This window comes from Sphaeramia orbicularis, chromosome 19, assembly GCF_902148855.1.
Source record: "Sphaeramia orbicularis chromosome 19, fSphaOr1.1, whole genome shotgun sequence".
In the NCBI taxonomy this organism is placed as follows: domain Eukaryota; kingdom Metazoa; phylum Chordata; class Actinopteri; order Kurtiformes; family Apogonidae; genus Sphaeramia; species Sphaeramia orbicularis.
The window spans coordinates 44,010,479-44,031,716 of NC_043975.1; the positions used below are offsets into that span (position 1 = coordinate 44,010,479).

Here is a 21,238-nt window from a genome sequence, read left to right on the forward strand (position 1 = left end):
AAACTGCAGACGCAATCGTTCATTTTAAAGGACGTCTGCGCTCGTTCATTTTTTACTGAGTCAGTTCCCACAACACATGGAAACGTGATAAGAATGAATTTCTCTGAATTGCAATGAATTCAGTTCAACATCCTGCTGGGTGGAGTTAATTACATTCAAATTCATTCATTGAATTGAATTAAATTCTGAAATTCAGAATTTTGTACAACCCTGGTAGTTAACACTTTAGCAGTAAAACTATTGGTTGAATTCATACCTAATTGGGTTTATAGATTACCACTGACCCAGAATACATGTGATTACATTTTGGGAAAAGTAGGTCAAAGTTCAAATTTTTTATTAATTTTTTAAGTCTTTTTTTTCTCCCATTTACTTAAAGTGGATGAAATTTCAAATGACTGTAAAAACATCAATTTTGTTTCAATTTTCTTCAAACTTGTCACATATATAGAGGGGATTGATATGACATCAGCACATGCATAGACATGATGACGTCAGCTGGATCCATGACAAAATAAGAAACAATACATGTGAGGGGCGGGGCTTGTTGTGACAAGCACCACTTGTTTAATGTTTTATTGGCTCATTTTAACTTCACTCATGAATAAACATCCATTCCTGAACTTCAGATTACAACACATTAAAGAAAAAGGACCAGGTATGCTAAAAGTTTGCTAAATAGGCTTAAAGCACAGGTGTCAAACATATGGTTCGAAGGCCAAAACCAGCCAAAGGGTACAATCTGACCTGTGGAATGAGTCTGTGAATTACAAAAATTAGAGTTAAGATATTAAGAATCACTTTAGTTCAGGTTCCACATTCAGCCCAGTTCAATCTAAAGTGGATCAGACCGGTAAAATGCTACCATAATAACCTATAAATACTGACAACTACAATTTTTCTTCATTTTAGTGTAGAAAAAAAAAAGTTAAATTACATTAAAATGTTTACAGTTATGAAGCTATCCTTTCATAAAAAATGTGAATAGCCTGAACAAATTTGAACAACCTCAAATGTCTTAAGTGAAATGTTCCTAATATTCTACCTGTTACTAAATGTTTTGGGTGTTTGTAGATCCACTGTGATCTGTACGTTGTAATGAACATGTGTAAAAGCTGTGGAACCACTTACCTGTAGATGTTTGACAGACTCTGTCTCTGCTTGTTTTTAAAATCACATCTAAAAACACACTTTTTTTGTTGGCTTTTAATCAGTGAGTGAGACAGGGTTTTTTTTAGATTTCCTATGTTGTTTTTATCAGATTTTAATTGGTCTTTGTTTTTATGATGGTTGTATTTTGTTGTTCTTTTTTTTGTAGCCCACTTTGCACCCTGGGTTATCACTGTTTTTACTGATTTAGTTCCTTGTTTTATGATTCGTGTATGGCACTTTGGCCAACTGTAAAGTTCTTAAAGTCCTTTATAAATAAAGTTGGTATGCTAAGGTATGGTAAATGATAAACGCAGACATAAAATTATTTAACCCTTTCATGCACAGCGGTCACTACAGTGAACAGCTGTTCAAAGGTGTTCTCTTGTATATTCATGGATTTTGTTTTAGTTTCATATACAGTGGACATTTATGCATCATCCCATACGCTGTAATTCATACCATTACTGTAACTTTGCTGTTCTAGATAAACCTAATCTGTAGTAACATGTTTGAATGTAAAACAAAATGCTAATTGTTATTAGACTGTAATTAACACGATTTTTTTTTTTTTTTGCTTTTTTTAAACAAAAAGTTTGTTTTTTTTTGCATATTCTCACCATGAAGTCAGTAATATCTAGTATTAGAGTACGATAAATTGTGAGAAAACATCAGATTAGCTGCATTAAAGATGTTTTTATTTCATAGTTTTCACACAGTGAATCAGTAAATACATGTAGTAAACAAATGTTTTTTGCTTCTATAATTAAACACATGGTGTCCAGCTGAGTGGATATTTTTGTAACTCCATGAAAAATAGGTTCATAAAAAAATTCAATCGCATTGTATTTTTTTTTTGTTTGTTTGTTTTCATGCCCAAAGAGGAATAAAAATCACTCGGGAAAAACATCTTGATTAAGGTTCTCACAATTCATGCATGAAAGGGTTAAATTGCACTTATTTTTCATAGTTTCAGGTTTGTTCATGGTTGTTCACGTTATTCATAGTTTTTTTTAAATGATAGTTGATAGATGTAAACATTTTCCTTGATGTAATTTAACTTTTTTCACTCTAGTCCACTGGTTCCAATCTTTTTTGTCTCCTGACCCCATTTTAATATCACAAATTTCTGTCGACCCCAGACATTCAAAACAGAGACTTTTTTTTTTTTTTTTTTGCTAAAATTAATTAGTTTTTTTTATCCTGTAAAAGTTTTCTATCCTATGTTTCAAATACAGGTTAATTTTAAAGGACATTTAGTCTATATAATGTATATTATTGTGGACGGAGGCAGTAAAGCAACTTAGCAAATTAGACTACTGATATTATTATTATATATTTTTGTATAATATTTATTTTTGTATAAATAGACTTGTCTTACAATAATACACAATAATACTAGCAAATTAGAATACTGGTATTATTATTTATTTTTGTATAAATAGGCTTGTCTTATGATAATACACAATAATACTAGAAAATTAGACCACTGGTATTATTAATATATAGTTTTGTGTTATTACAATAATTCTTATTTCCCCCTCCCTCCCCCTTTCTCTTTCTCCCTTTCATTCACTCCCCTCTTCCCGTTTTCTCTATTGCCCCTAATCAAACTATATTGTTTCTTTACATCAATTATCTTTTTCATTGTAATATAATGTCATCATTGTTGTTGTTCGTCATTACTCTGTTGTTGTTGTTGTTTTCGGTTTGTTTATTTGTTTGATTTTTCCTTTTTTTGTGGTCTTGTTTTTATGTCCACAATGTCTTGGTAACTATCACTAATAAAAAAAAAAATTAAAAAAATACAAGGCTTGTCAATTTAAATCAAAAGAGCAACATTTTTACAGCGTTACACTAGTCCACTGGTTCCAGTCTTTTTTTTTTTTTTAACTCCTGACCCCATTTTAACATCACAAATTTCTGTCGACCCCAGACATTCAAAATGAAGACTTTTTTTGGGGGGGGGGCTAAAATTCATTTGTTTTTGATCCTGTAATAGTTTTCTGTCCTCTGTTTCAAATCCAGGTTAATGTTAGAGGACATTTAGTCTATATAATGTATATTCTTGTGGACGGAGGCAGTATATCCAGGTGTAGATTACTGCACAAAGTGAGAATTGGATTTTCCTTGGTCAGGATATGTACAGTCAGTCCAGCTTGGATTTACAGGGCTGACAATTAATACTGAACAAACAAGAACTCAAACTATGAATTATGAAAGAGCTGCAGCATCTGAAACTGACCACAATGAACATTTGACAGATAAACAGAACCACAGTGCTGCAGTTTCACAACCACTGTTTGTCTGATATGGATTGGGATTGGATCTGTCAACTCAACACAGATTTATATTAGGAAGTTTTTCATTTTTTTATCAATTACTAGAAATTTCAGGCAACCCCACTTGTGGTCCCGACTCCAAGGTTGAAAAACACTGGTCTAAACAAAAGCATAAAAAATACATGTTAATGGGAAACAGTGTTTATTGTCACCATGGAAACTTCTCCAGACTCTGCTTCATCTTTGGACGACCAGAGGTTAGGATCGTCTCTACAGACCAGGGGTGTCAAACTCATGTTAGTTCAGTTCCACATTCAGCCTGATATGATATAAAGAGGGCTGGACCAGTAAAATAATATAAATAGTAGGATAATAATAACTTTTGAGTGAAAAAAGTAAAATTCTGTCATGAAAATGTTGACGTCTATGAACTGTACTCGAACATAACATGAAGAAATAAGAACAAACTGGAAATTCTTTAGTAAAATAAGTGCAATGTTAACAATATTACGCCTTAGTTTATCATTTATACATGTGAATCACAACTTACAGATCACAGTGGATCTACAAATACACAAAACATCACATAACAGGCAGTATATTATTAAAATTCCATACATAAGAGATTTCAGGTTATTCTTTTTTTTTAAAATAAAATTCTAGTCAGTCATTTTTGACTAGTCATTGTTGTGACTAGTCACAAGTCATTTTTGTGCAATTTAACTTTTTTTTTTTACACTCAAAACAATGAGAAAATTTTACAGTTTTCATTATTTATAGGTTTTTCTGATAGTATTTTACTGGTCTGATTCACTTTAGACTGAACTGACAAAAAATGATTTTTCATATCTTCAGAATCATTTTTGCTTTTCACAAATTCATCCCAGGGGCCGGATTGAACCCTTTGGTGGGCCGGATTTGGCCCCCGGGCCGCATGTTTGACACCTGTGCTATAGACAATATAGACAAATAACCAGGATTAAAAAAAAAAAGGATAATTAATCGGCAGAAGAATTCCACAACTGCCAAAATGAGTTCAAACCACTCCTGTGGCTCAAAGATACACCTGTAAACTTCCACAACTGTTAAGTGTTTGGTTTGATTTGGTCGACACATGCATCAGCTGACGCCCCCTTCTGCCAAATGACTCACACAGGACGGGTTTGTTCTTTGAAACATTTGGTTTTTATTTGATAATACTGAATATTTTGTCCTTTGCCTGGACTTACACAAAGCATCGAACTCATGCACCGTCCTCTATTCACACAAGGTTCCATTTGTCGTTTCTCTGTATTAATCTCTCTCTCTCTCTCTCGCTCGCTCTCACGTTACTCCAGCGCAAGAGGACCTTCAAAACTACAGCTAAGACATCGTAGACGAAGACAGCGAAAACACACAAAAATCAGGACAGGTATAATAATAACACTGAAAAAGTACAAAGTAATGGAAAATGGAAAGAGTTTACTTTTAAATTATGCCTCTAATACTCCATCATATATAGATTTTTTTTTTTTTTGTTAATGTAGCTCGAGGTGTATAAAACAGCACTGTAAACTTTGCTTTTCTAAGACAGCGATAAAGCTTTCATTAATTAATAACTGGAAGGAGCAGAGAAGACAAGTCCAAGCGAACAGTAAGCGTGTACAGACCGTATTACTCATGAAACGAACTGTCTGCAGGAATATATTGGCAAATTATTCAACTGCTGTTTGCATTTACAATCAACAGATAATACAAAGACACTGAATAACATCCCACAAGCTCTTTTTGTTTCTCTTTCACACATAAAATCTGCAAAAAATAAAAATAAAAAAATCCCTTATATCCGAACCTCTCACAAGTTTTTGTTGTTTTTCTTCTACTGCGAGTACTACTTTTATCTGTTTTTATGACAAAGATAACGAGAACAAGCTTGTGGATAATTATGCATCACCAAAAAAAGCACTCAAATTGAAAAAAACAAAAACAAAACAAAAAAACCCCCAAAAAGGTGAAATCTGCACCTGAGGTGGATCTGTCAGTCTGATAATAACTGTCATGTCAGAGTTTTCAGGCTCTTGTCAATACTGGAACTCATCCTCAAAAAGTGCAAATCTATTTCTAATGTAGTAAATAATAATAATAACAATAATTATTATCATCAAGTAAAAACAAAAGTATATGCATAGGTACTGTACAGCTACATAGTGGGGATCAAAGAAGTGGGGTGAGATTTGAATAAAAGGGACAAATTTGGGACACTGGAGACTGGTCTGTGTAGAGGTAGGGCTGGGTGATCCATCCCAACAACGTCAACGTCAGTTAGTCAAGATTTACGCCACCAATTACTGACACTGCATTCATTTGGGTGAATTATTTTATTAGCTCAGGTTACCAAACTAGTGCTGCCACGATTAGTCGATGTTAGGGCATTAACAGAAAAGCCGGTTTGTTGACGTCTGTGTCACAAGTCGTTCCCTTGACGGAGTCGACTAGTTGTGTGTTCTCTCTCTCTCTCTTCCATCACCGACAGTGCATTAGCATTTCATTCAGCTCATGTCGATACTCTCATCTTTCTACATGAAAACATGGAGCACAAGGTAGTGATGTGGATCAGCGGACCTGGGTCGGGTTGATGCGGGTCCAAAAAATGTCACTTTATTTTTGGGGCAGGTCAAATAATTCCACAAAAGCAAGTTGAAAAAAAAAACAAAACAAAAAAACAACAACAAAAAACGGACCTGCGCATCTGTAGCACAAGGACAAGACTGAAGGAAGAAGACGCTTCAGTAGGATTCTTAAACTGACTGATGTAGAAAAACTGTGATCTAATGTTCTGACCCATGGAAGCACCACCAATACTGAAGAATAATGTGTTTGGATTATTCTGTTCATTTAGTTCATCATTGTGCCCTTTTCTCTAACATGCTGTGTGTCTTTTCTGCCTCCGTCTGAACCTTTTCTACCTGTATGTTGTTCACTTACATTTAACAGAACATTCCAGGTGTTAGCCTCTGTTTAGTTTAGTTCAGTGTCTGAGAAGGACTGGTGATGTTTGTGTGTTTTATTCTGCTCTTTACTGAGCGTTGTTAATGTTCTAGTTAGGGGTGAAACGATTCCTCGAGTAATTCGAATACCTTGATTACAAAAAAGGATCGAGGAATTTTCTCTGCCAAGAGGAATCGCTTATTTAATTGTAAAGCTCATAGCATGGCATTTCGCAAGGACTACTTAATGTCACAACGCGCTTACATTACTCGCGCAAAGGAAGATGACGGAGGATGCGGAAGTGTTCGGTTGAAGCAGCGGGAAGATGGAAGAGGCGAGTGAATACAACAATGTTGATGAAAGACAAAAAAAAAACACAATAAAAAAGACAGAAAATGTCGAAAGTGTGGAAGCATTTCAGATTGAACAGTAAGGTAACCACCGTGTCATGTAACCGCTGTAACACGGCGCTTCCATACCACAACAGCACATCTCCGATGGGGCATCTTCTCATAAGACCCCCAGAGTGGAGCGGAGGAGCCCAGATAAAATTAACGGAGCGCAAATCACTGAGATTAACGTTAATGAACCTTACTAACATAACGTTAGCCCTGCGGAGGACTAGGTTTCTGTTAATTATGGAACTATCGAATGTGTGGCTAGTTTATTACGATTGTGACAAGCACAGATTTAGGCGGCGAGCCGTGCAGCCGTGATTTGCACGGTTAATTTCTGGACTCGTTCCAAGTTCCCATTCATGTGCTCTTGCCTCTTTTTTGCCACAACACATTCCTGTTTTATCTAAACTGTAAATTCTGAAACTTACAGCTGCCAAAGTTCAGTTGCAAAACAAAAAGGCAATGTTTATGCCTTTTTAAAAATGTATTAATGCCTTATATTTTTGATACTTATAAGAAATACTAAGTTAAAAGTAATTAAATTTTATTTATTTTTATTTGTGTTTGCAGTTGCCTCTCTGGAAATGTTTCTAGTCAAGAAAATACATTTTGTTGTATATGCACAGTACGAATGTAAGAAATGAAACTTAATTATCAAAAAAAAAAAAAAAGGGAACCAATTGGTCCTTCATTATTAAGTGAAATACCTCATTTCCTCTTGTGTATTTATAATTGTTCTTTAACCAAGCAAAAATACGTTTTATCCGATTACTTGATTAATCGAATGAATTTTCAGTAGAATACTCAAATACTAAAATATTCGATAGCTGCAGCCCTAGTTCCAGTAAACGTTAGTCCAAGTTGTTCATTGTTGAACGTCTGTGTGTCTGTGACGCCATCACACGACCAGCCGACTCCACTTCAACTTTACTGACAAATAAGTTAATCTGATAAATCTGAAGTCACTAATGCCCTAGAAAATTAGTCAACAGCAATTCTTTTAGTCAGTGAGTCGTTTTACTACTGAGCGCCTATTTATTTTAGGCCACGGTACCAGGGGAATCCATGCCAGCATTAGATCCTGCAGAACCTCAGAGAGAGAGAGAGAGAGAACCCCCCCCCCCCCCCCCGTCGTATAAGCATCTTCAGTTTCATTACTCTGCTCTTACGGCGGTTCACCCCCCTGGTCTGCACATCTGTCCGCTCCTGTTCATCCTCCCCCACTCTTACGTGGAAAACATCCCACTTTGTTGGTAATATTTAAGTTATTTATATTGTTTACATTTGTCAGGTGACATTTTATGTTTTGGCCTTTGAGCTGTATTAAACAAATGGACAAAACAAAATAACAAACACTTGATTTTTTTTTTTTTTAATTAGTCGTTTAGTCGACTAATCAAAAAATTAGTCAAAAGATTAATCGTTAGAAAATTAGTCGTTAGCGGCAGCACTACACCATACCTTGTTTTCGTGTAATCTTTGCCATCACCATGGTTACAAATGATATTGTCAACGACCTGGATATAAAAAATAAAGTAGTTCTGCCGTGTTCATCTGACATCATTGATCACTGTTTACTTTGACAGATTCTAAACGCTGTTGGTTTTAAATGTTGTGCTTGTGTGTGGTTCGGTGGCTGTGTGGTCTGTAACTAAGGGTGTTCCACAAAGATTGGTCTTGGGTCCTCTACACTTGATATTATTTTGTCTTCATGCTCATTTTTATACAAATCATTTAACTTTGTACTGTACTTAGACTTACAAATAGGTGATAACAGAAGTGTTATTCCCACCTAGAATTTTTTTACATTTAATTTACTGTTCCGTTAGAACCATTTTTAATTAATTACTTGAAGTTTGACGTTTCATGACTGTTATTTGATCAGCGTTTAAAAATCCACTAGACCTCAAGATGAATAATAACTTGACTGGTTTCAAGTTGTGTTTGAGTTCTGCTGGGGGTAAAAAAAAAAAAAAAAGCTATTAAAATCGTGAATCATGCCTAAGCATGAAAAAGCCAAGATTTTATAGAGATTTTCTTTTCTTTTCTGTCTTCGTCACCCAGCCCTACTCATAGGTTTTAATTTTAGCTGTTGAGCTCATGGTCACATAGCATAGACTGGTCCAGTGACGCCTGCGATACAGTCACCAGCAACAAAAAGAAAAAGGATTCGTCAACTAATGAAGATCAGCTTTGAAAAGATGAATCATGATCCTTTTAAAGAAAAAATGTGAGCATGTTGTGGGCGTCGCTAACCAGCAGAGAAGATAAGGGAACCAAGAGCATTCGGAGAAACAGGGAAACAATCATCGAAAAACAAAGGCAACTCGGAATTTGGCTTTGGAATAAAAATGGAGAATGAGGTAATAAAGAATAGAAACGTGACGGGGGGGAAAAAAAAGGATGGTCTTCAGGGACAGATTGGTGTGAATGGAGAGCAGAGTTAAGAGCTTTACGGGGCAGGAAGTGCTCTGTCTTACTGTGGATTCACGTCCTCCTGACGCCAGCCTCAGGAGGAGCTGAGATCATCACTTGACCAGTCTATGTCTCATGATGTTACTTGTCTGAGAACAACCTCTGAATCTTTCCTTTTCAAACTCTGTGGCAGTTTTGAGGTTGAAAACTGCCTCCAGTGAGTGAAACATTTAAGGAACTCAAACCCAAAGAGAGACTGAAGGTTGTTCTCAGACATGTGAGTAATTTTAGTCACATTAACTTTATCTTGTTATCAAAAAATTACTATGTTTGTTCACGTTGATGTTGTTATACAGGAATCGTTTTGACGTTTCTCGTGGTCATGTGACTACGGGTCCTCGGCGTCCATGAACTCCTTTTTGGGCGGTGCGACGCCACGGTACCAGGAGCACGAGCCGTCCACCCGTTTGACGCAGGCGTAGTGGTTGGCCTGGCGACCGTACACCTGCTTCTCGATCATCAGGTCCGTCCACAGACACTCCTCTGGAGCAGAGATCTCACAGGGCAGAGAAGGACAACGCACAATCTGCACAAACACAAAACACACACAACACATACATTCACACAAGTGTCTGGGAAATAAAGGATGAAATAACAGTCATAGAACATGACAACAGAACATACAAGTCCAATAAAACTGAGCTACTTTGTCCTAACAGGTTCATTTTACATATGCAGGTGCATAAAGAGTCATCTTATACATGGTTCTGTCCATGAAACTGGGTTTACTTTAATATCTGACACTTCTAATAAAAGGTAAATGTAGACATATTTCCCCCCCAGGATGGACCTAATGATGACCTCAGATAAATGCACAAACAATCTGATCCATCCCATAATTAATGGATTTATAATCAAATATTATAAATATCATTACAAATATCTGCACGCCTCCTTCTTCAACATCATCATCATCACACACTGCTTCTTCTTCCCTGACTATGGCTACTACTAACTCAACTGATAAAAGCCCAACTGCGTCATTCCCCTCATTTACTCCCCTCACAGAGAACGAGGTGTCTAAACTCCTTTCCTCTAGCCGTCCTACAACATGCCTGTTGGACCCTATTCCATCCAACCTCTTACAGTCTGTTGCCCCTACTATCACAGCACCAATCACACATGTGATTAATGCTTCACTGACATCAGGAACATTTCCTACAGTATTTAAACAAGCGCAGGTAACACCACTACTCAAAAAACCTTCCCTCACCCCCACTCAAGTGGAGAATTATTGACCAGTCTCACTCCTCCCATACCTTTCTAAGACGATCAAAAGGGCAGTTTTCAAACAGGTCACAGAATTCCTCTCCCAAAATAACCTCCTTGACATCAACCAATCTGGCTTCAAAATCGGCCACTCCACTGAAACGGCTCTGTTGTCTGTGACAGAAGCCTTGAAAGAGGCTAGAGCAGCAGCCAAGTCTTCAGTACTCATTCTACTGGACTTATCAGCAGCATTTGACACTGTCAATCATGATATCCTGTTATCCATACTCTGGAACATGGGCATCACAGGCCATGCACACTCCTGGTTTCAATCTTATCTCACTGGTCGGTCCTTCAGTGTGTCCTGGCTAGGGCACACATCAGCAGTTCACCGCCTCACCACGGGGGTCCCCCAAGGCTCTGTGTTGGGCCCCCTCCTTTTTGCCATATACACCACCTCACTCGGTCAGATCATCCACTCACACGGCTTCTCATATCACTGCTATGCTGATGATACCCAGCTCTATCTGTCATTCCCACCTGATGACTCCACAGTCTCAGTGCGGATCTCAGATTGTCTCTCTGACATATCTGCATGGATGAAAGCCCATCACCTTCAGCTGAACCTGTCCAAAACTGAACTGCTGGTCTTCCCAGCTAAGCCAACCATACAGCAGGACATCTCCATCACTAATGACTCCATACCTCTGGCTCCTACCAGTGTAGTACGTAACTTGGGAGTCATGATTGATAATCAGTTGACCTTCACGGATCACGTTGCCTCTGTCACCCGATCATGCCGTTTCACTCTGTTCAACCTAAGAAAGATCAGACCATACCTAACCGAACAGGCCACCCAGCTCCTGGTGCAGACTATGGTTATCTCCCGCCTTGACTACTGCAATGCTCTTCTAACAGGCCTCCCAGCTTGTGTTGTCAAACCACTACAAATGGTCCAGAATGCAGCAGCGCGTCTGGTCTTCAATCAGCCTAAAAGGGCACATGTCACCCCCTTACTCATTGAGTTACACTGGCTACCCATAGCTGCCCGCATCAAATTCAAATCTTTAATCCTAGCCTACAAAATTCTCAGTGGGTCTGCTCCTGTCTACTTAGGTGCACTAATAAAAGCTTATGTCGCCCCACGACCACTCCACTCGTCTGGGGAACGTAGTCTGGTGGTCCCCAGACCTTGTACAAGACAATCCAGGCTCTTTTCATGGGTCGTTCCACGTTGGTGGAACGCTCTACCAAGTGCTACAAGAACAGAGTCATCCCTGCCTATCTTCAAGAAGCTCCTGAAGACCCAGCTCTTCCGAGAGCACCTCCTGTCCTAGCACTTTCAAACATTCCATTTTAAATATTCTAATAAGGTTTTTCCCAGGATAACCACAGATTCTTTCACGATTATCTCTGGACCTGCTGCGGTGGTCCGGCCTCTTCCCTGCCCTCATCATCACCACTCACTTATCCTCAACCGCCTCCATGTGTCTCCCCCTTCTCCCCCTCTCCCCCAGTCTCTATCTCTATCGCTCTCTCTTTTTCCCCTTCTCTACTCTCTCTCTTTAACCCCAACTGGTCAAGGCAGACGGCCATCCTCCAGGAGTCTGGGTCTGCTCGAGGTTTCTGCCTGTTAAAGGGAAGTTTTTCCTCGCCACTGTCACCAGTCACAAGTGTTTGCTCCTGGAGGATTCTGTTGGGTTTCTGTAAATTGACTTAGAGTCTGGTTTTGACCAACTCTATATATAAAATGTCAAGAGATAACTTTTTTTGTGATCTGGCGCTATATAAATAAAATTTGATTGATTGAGTGATTTAATTGGTTTTCCCCTGTAAGTCGCTTTGGAAAAAAGCGTCTGCCAAATGCGTAAACATAAACATAAACATTAGGTCCAAAAATAGGACCCAAATATGGACATTAAATCTCCCTAGGTGTCAGTGCATTAGATGTGTAAATGTGTGTAAATGTTCTTCTATAGACTCTAAATACAGACACTGTGTTCAATGTGTGGATCCTAGTGGTTTTTCTAATCCACACATGTGGGTTTGGCATCAGTCTCAGTCTCATTCCAGGTTTGGTGTGGAACCCATTGTGTCCACTGGTGTTACATGCAGAACCTGAACATTTAAACACTAATAAATCACCAGTGATTTTTCAACAGCGGTCATTTTTGTCAAACACTCTGTCTTGAATATTTACTTCAATTCCCATAATGCACCTGTGAGAGAATAAAGAGATATTCACAAAAATAGTCGTGTGTAATTTTCGTGTCCTTTTGACCGTGTTACATGTGGATTTATGTATAAAAATAATGTAGAATAATATAAAAATGTGTTTTATCTGAAAAATAGTTTCTCTTTTATCTCAGTAAATATTTCTTTTTCAAATAGACCCAACGTTCTTCCAAACCTGCTTCAGAACATTCGTCTACATCTGGTTTGAATGTTTAACCCTCTGTCCCGTTTTAGGACCAGTTTCAGAAAAACACTCATATCCATCATGTCTGATGAAAATCTGACATGCAGGACATCAGACTGGAATAATAATTGTGAAACATGTTGTAACTGATATTAAAACTGAAATGATTAATTGACTGGAATGAATTTTAAAAAATCATTAAATTACATTTTTCCTGAATCAAATCTTCATTTCCTTCATTTCTCTGCTGTTAAACATTGGTTCCACTGTTATGTTTCACACGGACACTTATTGTGACGCACATGACGCCAGGATCAACACAAACAACAGAAGAGATGAGGACAAAAAGGCAGAAAATTTCTATATGTTCACTTTTCTACATTGGAACCATCACTAGTCTCTTTCCATTGGACATCTGCACAAAACTTTCCTGATATTTACTAAATGTTGAAAAAACAGAAGTTGGTTTTTCCATTAAATCACAAATGCAATGATTTGTTTATTTATTATCATGAGTTGACACGAGAAGTCATTCCATAAACATGGCGACGAATGTAAATATGGTGTTGATTTGCAGATATATTCATTATTATTATAAATTACCCCTCTATCTCCTACTAAATTCTAAAATGATTCTGTTTCCTGGTGTGTTTCTTTTAAAACTCTTCTTCTTCTCTTGTTGTAACATCAGTCAACATCCAGGTTTTTTTTTTTTTATTCACGTGACTCTAGTTGTGGAAAAAGGTAGTTTTGTGTGATATACTAACTGTGCTACGCCTGAAAAACCACCTCTTGCCAGCGCAAAAACTTCTAATTGAAAAACAAGAGTTTTGGCGAAATTGTACTTTTCCCATTAGATACATTTTTGTTATATTTGTGCAATTTGATGGTCAATGGAAAAGCGACTACTGACTCCTTTAAACTTTTAATCTTTTACACAAACATTATAAATATGTGTCTTTATTTTTTTCCAGTTGTTCATTCAACCATCTTAGGTTGTTAATAAGCTGGATCCAAATGTGCACATATTGTTTGTAGAGGTCATTTGACATGTTTGCTGTTGTTTATATCCAGGGTGCGATTTGTTGCAGGGGATGGGGGGGAATCACCCCCCCCCCCCCCCCTCTGGTTTTTACATCTCTACTTCTGCTCAGTGAATTTCATCCTGGGGACACACACACACACACAACCCATTAGGTTGTGTCAGTTTTCTTCCACCTATATCCTCCATTACTGACACTAATGTTCACCTGATCCCAACTGTCACAGTCTCAGAATTTGCAAACGTTCCCATGAACTGGGGCGCCATAAAGGGGGGGTAAATGTGACAAATTCATAGGGCCCAGCATTTGTGGGGGGCCCATGGGAGCAGTGGAGGGGGTCCAGTGGATACAGGTTAGAAGTTGTGAAAATTTTGTGTAAGATCCACTGAGTAATAGAGGAATGGAACCAGAAAGTTGGACATTGAAAGTATGTAGAGGTTCACTTTCATTTCACGCCAGCGTTAGTTATGTTAGTTATGGACCACACCCCCACATATAGAACTGGCCCCCCAGTCCGACCCCCCCCCCCAAAAAAAATATCCCCTGTTTTTTTTGACAAATCACACCCTGCATATATCTATAAATATTTTTATATACTATATATATAATACTTTTATATACATTTACACCATTGTTATTTCTATATATATTTTTTCTATAGCTTACATTTTTTTTGTGGTTGTTGTTTCTGGTTCTAGAATAAAAGACAAGTCGTTTTCAGACATGTCCGTTTCACATTTTTGGTATTTTTTTCAGATATTCAAATCATTGTTTAACTGAATAGAAGAAAATGAGATGAACTGATTCTAAAAATAACTGATATGTGTAGCTCTAGCTGTGTTCTCTGTGGTTTTGGACTCCTGCCTCCGTGGCTTACCTTGCAGTCACAGCCCATCTGGTAGCGCTGGCTCAGGCTCTTCTTCTGGGTGGTGCTCAAGGAATCCCAGGGCATAATATAATCACAAAGGGTCACGTGCATGCGCCCGTTGGCCTCGGCTTTGCCTACGACAGAGACAGACAAAGCAAAAAGTCAAATATCACATTTACAACAGAATCAGACAATACAAGTTGTCATGGATTCAGACCTGAATTTTAAAAACCACATACAAACAATAACAAAGTCAGCTTACTATCACCTCAAGAATATTTCCAGGATTAAAGGACTGATGTCACAGCAGGATCTTGAAAAACCTGTCCATGCATTTGTCTTTAGTAGAGCTGACGACTGTAACAGCATCTTCTCTGGTCTGCCTAAAAAGTCCATCAGACAACTGCAGCTGATCCAGAATGCTGCTGCTCCAGTCCTCACTAAGACAAGAGAGTGGACCACATCAGTCCAGTTCTGAGGTTTCTACACTGGACCACATCAGCCCAGTTCTGAGGTTTCTACACTGGACCACATCAGCCCAGTTCTGAGGTTTCTACACTGGACCACATCAGTCCAGTTCTGAGGTCTCTTTACTGGACCACATCAGTCCAGTTCTGAGGTGTCTCTCAGAGAACAGACTTTAAAATTCTCTTGCTACCACATAAAGCACTGAATGATTTAGGCCCAAAATCCATCAGAGACCTTCTAGTCCAGTATGAACCATCCAGACCACTCAGGTGGTCTGGTGCAGGTCTGCTCTGTGTTCCAAAAGTCAGAACTAAACATGGAGAATCAGCGTTCAGTTTCTATGCTCCGTATATCCGGAACAAACTACCAGAAAATATCAGGTCTGCTGAGAGTCTGAGTTCTTTTAAGTCCAGGTTCCAGACTCACCTGTTCACTGCTGCCTTTGACTACAAGGCTTTTGACTTTTGAAGTTCTATATTCTCTTTTGAAACTCTGCACTGCAACTGTTACTTAATATGTGTGTTTTTATATTTTTGGGTTTTATGTGTTGTTTTCTTATTCTTGCTGTTTTTAATCACCTTTTACATCTTTCTTTCATAATGTTCTAAATTATTTTCTTTCTCCCTTATTGTATTTTAATGTCCTGTGTGAAGCACCTTGCATTGCCTTGTTGCTGAAATATGCTATATAAATAAACTTGCCTTGCCTTGCCTTACAAACCTTCCTGTGCTGCAGAAATTCACAGGTAATCAATAAAAATCAGTTTCTTTTCTGACCGGCGCCTGCAGGGACCAACATAAACCACCTGTATCTGTGGGAAACTGAGCTTATCTGTCCACATTTGAGCGACAGCAGTCAAAACAAGCGGATGGTTGAAGTGGAGTGTGCAGATGTGCTGAGGCAGCGTCCTCCACTCTGTACTATCTGTCTGCAGAGCAGCTCTAGACATGTTTCAGTCCACACTTCCTCATATTTCACTGCAGCTCTTCCTACAGTTAACCCTAAAAATCGAGCTGCAGAGAGTGAATCATTTGAAAAGCTGCACAGGACAGCAGCAATTTGACTTTTTTTTTTTTCCTTCCCCCACTGCTACGTCTTCTAAAGGAGTCAGAGAGGAAATGCTGGCTTCAGCAGTTCCTGTCCTTACAACTCTATGTAATTAGAGGCCAGTGTTTGTGGGAGTTCTTTGTCTGCGATGAGGAAACCAGAGCGTGCATGACCTCATCATCCTCAGTGTCTGCTATTGGCTCTGACGGCCTCAACTACTTTCAGTCAGACAGTCTTTACAGCTGCACATCTGAGGCCACGACAAAACAGGCATTTTTTAAAAAAATTTTTTATTATTATTATAGTGAAGGATGAGGAGGATACAGACATAAAACTACTGCCTTGATGGTTGATGTTAACCAGGGGTGTCAAACATGTGTCCCGGGGGCCAAATGCGTCCCGCCAAAGGTTCCATTCTGGCCTGTGGGATGAATTTGCAAAGTGCAAAAATTCTACAGTCAAGGCTGTGGAACTCATTTAAGTTCCGGTTCCACATACAGACCAATATGATCTACAGTCAAATAATAACAGCAGAAGAACCGATAAAAAAGAATGACTCCAGATTTTCTTCTCAGTTTGATGTGAAAAAAATATTACATTATGCCTATAAATAATGACAACTTCAAATTTTTGTCTTTGTTTTAGTGCAAAAAATAACATTAAATTATGAAAATATTTACATTTACAAACTTTCCTGTAAAAATAAAATGTGAATAACCTGAACAAATATGAACCTGAAATGTCTAAAGAAAATTCAGCACAATTTGAACTCTTTTCTGCCTGTTCCTCAGTGTTTAGTGTCTTTGTAGATCTGATCCATAATGCACATGTAGAAATGATAAGTTGAGGCAGAATATTGTTAAAATTGCACTGATTTTTCTTAAGAAATTTCAGTTTTTTCAGGTTATTCCCATCTTTTTTGTTTGGATAGTTTATAAAAGGAAGTATTTTCATAATTTAATGTTTTTTTGGGTTTTTTTTGCACTAAGACAGACAAAAATTTGGAGTTGTCATTATTTATGGATTATTCTGTTATTATTTTACTGGTCCGGTCCACTGGAGATCAAATCGAGCTGAATGTGGAACCTGAAAGAAAATGAGTTTGAGAGCCCTGGTGTTAACCCTCCTATTCTCCTCAAATATCACTAACACATTTTACCCCTCGGGCCAATTTGACCTCAGGGATATTTGCCTCCAGAAAATGATTTATATAAAATTGCAGACCAAGTTTTTGTGTCCGGCACTTTCTTTATTATTATTAATATTGTAGTTGAAATGATAGTTTTTTTGGGGGGGGGTATGTGTACTTGGACAGACTCGGATGGGATTAGGGCTGGACCATAAAACGATAATGATATACAGGGTGTGTATATATATATGTATAAACAATACATTTTGAAAAATTACCCACAGTTCCACATTTGAGAATTTTTGATTTTTGGAATTTTCTTTTCTGGATGTCAGTTGGTAGGGGATTGGTGGATATTGATCCAAATTTACAGACCCAGGTTTTCATGCATGAGTGAGCAGGAGCAAAATGCGCAATCCAAGTTAAAACTGGTTTGTGCGAAGTAGCGGTGGGATTTAAATCCAATCAAAGGTCTTGGGAGGGGCCAATGGGCACACTTTGGCCACCATGTCAGTTTCATTTGTTTACCCATGGCAGCTGTTCATGCCTTTCAGAGTGAATTCAACTGGTTTACGCCTGAAAATGTCACTGAGGACAGGCCAAGTTAGGGTTAGGGTTAATCCCCCTATGACCTTTGATTGGATTTAAATCCAGTGATGAAAGTGAAGAAAGAAAAAAAACCCTGAACTTTTCTGAGCATTTCATTCTACATGCTCTTAGGTGCATTCTGGTGCACTGTGGGAGCAGAAACCTGTAAAGCATTAAGGTTCAAAATTAATGAATAAATACATCTCACACAGGAATATGGTCAAACATTTGATCAAATCTTGATATCTCTACTTAAACATTCTGTTACACTAATTCTCTTACTGATGTACTTCAAACATTGTCATGGGTAGATTATGGACAGATTACGTATCTGTGGTAAAAACATTGGTCTCTTAGACATTTAATATGATATTAATTCACCGTATTAGTTACGCAATACAGAAGACAAAGAAATAACGTATGCCTGTACACAGCACGGCCGGGTGGTGAAATACTACAATCTGCTGAATGACTTCAATGACTAACAAACCTGGTTTGCTTGTCTTCCGGACGTCCTGTGACAGAAAATCACCATTTCTATCAGTTTCCTGGAGCCAGGACCACTTGAACTTATATTTGATTCTTGCCTCACACTTCAGTTCGTCCCCACGCTGAAGGACAATGAAATCTGACATGATTTCACAGAATATTTAGATGAAATACATTGGTGGTAAAATACTTAAAGCGAATCCGCCATCTTATCTCCAGAGACGCAAAACAGACCACGTGTCATCAACGGACCAATCAGAGCCGTCGATACAAGTTCCGCGTTGTAAATGAGCATCTCCTTGGTCGAGACGAATGGAGAAGAAAGCAATATGGCCGCGCCCATGAGACGGACCCAGATAAACAGAATTTACACTTTTCGGTTTATGCGTAATTTTCTGGCTGAAATGTTGCCAAACCAGACGGAAATGATCCAGACATGTTTAATTTTATAGAACATATGCTCAGTTTTCGGAAAAAAACGGATTTCTGGCAAAAACCGGAACACTTTCATCACTGTAAATCCCACCGTTACTTCATGCAAACCAGTTTTAACTTGGATTGCCCAATTGTCCCCTGCTCACTCATGCATGAAAACTTGGGTCTGTAAATTTGGACAAATATCCACCAATCCTCTACCTACAGAAGAGAAAAGAAAAGAACAGAACAGAAAATTCCAAAAATTATCAAATGCAGAACTGGGGGAAAATTTTTCAAAATGTATAGTTTTATTTTGATACACCCTGTATATTGCGATATAACTTTTCCTGAGACAATATGAGACATGCTCGATACAATTTTGATAGAATTCATTGGTCCATGTTTTGACAGATGTGAGAACAGCCAATCATAATTAAGTAGCGCCGCACGGAACCAATCACACCAGAGCCATGTATAGTGAGGTCGACGCCCACAGCACAGGTGTAAGAGCAGCTGCAGCACACACACATACTAATGTTTGGGCTGAAGATGGAGGTAATGAGTGTTCCTTCAGGAGAACACAGGACCAAGAACTGGAGCGACCGGGTTACTGAACAGTGGAACCGTTTGGGTTCTGACGTACGACAGAGGAATCAAAGCAGGGAGTCGGACGGACAAAGCATGTTGTTTCACTTTCGGTTTACGGCAGTTATGGCATGGAGGTATGCAAGGTTATTATCGTTAATGAAAACTAATGAAATGACGAAAACTAGAATTGTAAAAACATTTTATTTATTTATTTATTTATTTATTTTTAATGTTTATTTATTTGTTTTTTATTACTATTATTATTTTTTGATTGATATAAAATTGATTTATTTCCTTCAAGCAATTTCAGCTGCTGGCACCATATGATATTTAACGGTCCGTCACTTGTGGTCACTTGTGGTTTCCAGTCGTCTTCTGGTCCCCACTCTACCTGGAAACATGGAGACTAAAGTTGGGAGAAAGCAGCAGAGTCCTGTCTGGGATTTATTTGAATACGATGGAGAAGAAGAGAAAAGATACAACAAAAGTAAATTAATACTAAAACTAAACTAAAACTAAGCATTTAGAAAAAAAAAAGAAAACTAATAAAAACTAGCAAACCTGCTCTAAAAACAAAATAAAACTAACTGAATTAGAGAAAAAAAAGTCAAAACTAAATAAAACTAAACTATAATAAAAATCCAAAACTATTAGAACTTTGGAGGTATGCATGGATCAACAGATGGGGAGGGGAGGGGGGTGAATAAAGCGGGGGAATAATACATAACAGCAGAGGGGGGGATAATTCTAAGAGTGGAGGGAGGGACTTCTCCATAACTACCGCAACATATGCGGTAGTTATGCGGTCATTTTCTTGCTGTTTATTTGACTGTTGTTTACTCCAACTGACTCTGTAAAGCCCTTTGAGATAACCTTGTTGTGATATTGGGCTATACAAATAAAGTTGAATTGAATTGAATATGCATGTCTTTCTCTCTCTCTCTCTCTCTCTCTCTCTCTGAGTAACAGAAAATTTAAGCTTGACAAAAAAAAGTGATTTGCTTTATATCGTGATACATATCGATATTGTCTGATATGAAAAAAATGATCGTGATATGTTCTTTTCCCTCATCGCTCAGCCCTAGATGTGTTCAACTCCCAACCTACAGTACATTGTCTTCTTCATTTTGGAGGAGTTCATAGTCCAGTTGTGTCCCACACCAGCACAAGGATCTGTCAAAGGGCCGATGTGAGTCACACATGCGTAGAAGCATTTATCTGTCAACCATCTTTTACGACTCGCTACGGCAACCTCACTAGGACAAACAACTCGCTACAGCACTGCGATTCCCCTCCACCGCTCAGTTTCCCCCAGATTTAGATCAAAACATCTGTCAGATGGATGGACTGTCAGCTGTGACAGAAACAGAAAGTAGGCACAGAAATGGACTGTCACTTCTGATCCCTACAAACAAACTCCTTAAAGGTGAAGTCAAGTATCTGTACTTTTACAAAATTTGACTGATACAACTAGGGATGGGAATCGTTAAGAATTTAACGATTCTGATTCCATTATCGATATTGCTTATCGATCCGATTCTCTTATCGATTCTCTTTAGGTGAGGGAATAAAAGAGTACAAACGGGTGCGTTTGCATTAACTGTCTTTTATATTTCCATCTCTGCACAGAAAATATAACATATACAGTATGTACAAATAGTAATAACAGATGACGCTGGACCCGGGGGGTGTGTGTGTGTTG

General features: G+C 38.2%; 1 protein-coding gene across 1 annotated transcript in view; it reads right to left on the reverse strand.

Annotated features, from left to right (window-relative positions):
* Window positions 1–5,205: 5,205 nt before the first annotated feature.
* Window positions 5,206–21,238, reverse strand: part of timp2a (TIMP metallopeptidase inhibitor 2a) — a 66,948-nt gene continuing 50,915 nt past the window's right edge. The window contains exons 4-5 of the mRNA XM_030121979.1: window positions 14,820–14,944; window positions 5,206–9,797 (exon numbers count right to left, since the gene is read on the reverse strand). Coding sequence (XP_029977839.1) covers window positions 9,600–9,797; window positions 14,820–14,944 — 323 coding nt within the window. The 3' untranslated portion in view covers window positions 5,206–9,599. The remainder of the gene's footprint in view (window positions 9,798–14,819; window positions 14,945–21,238) is intronic.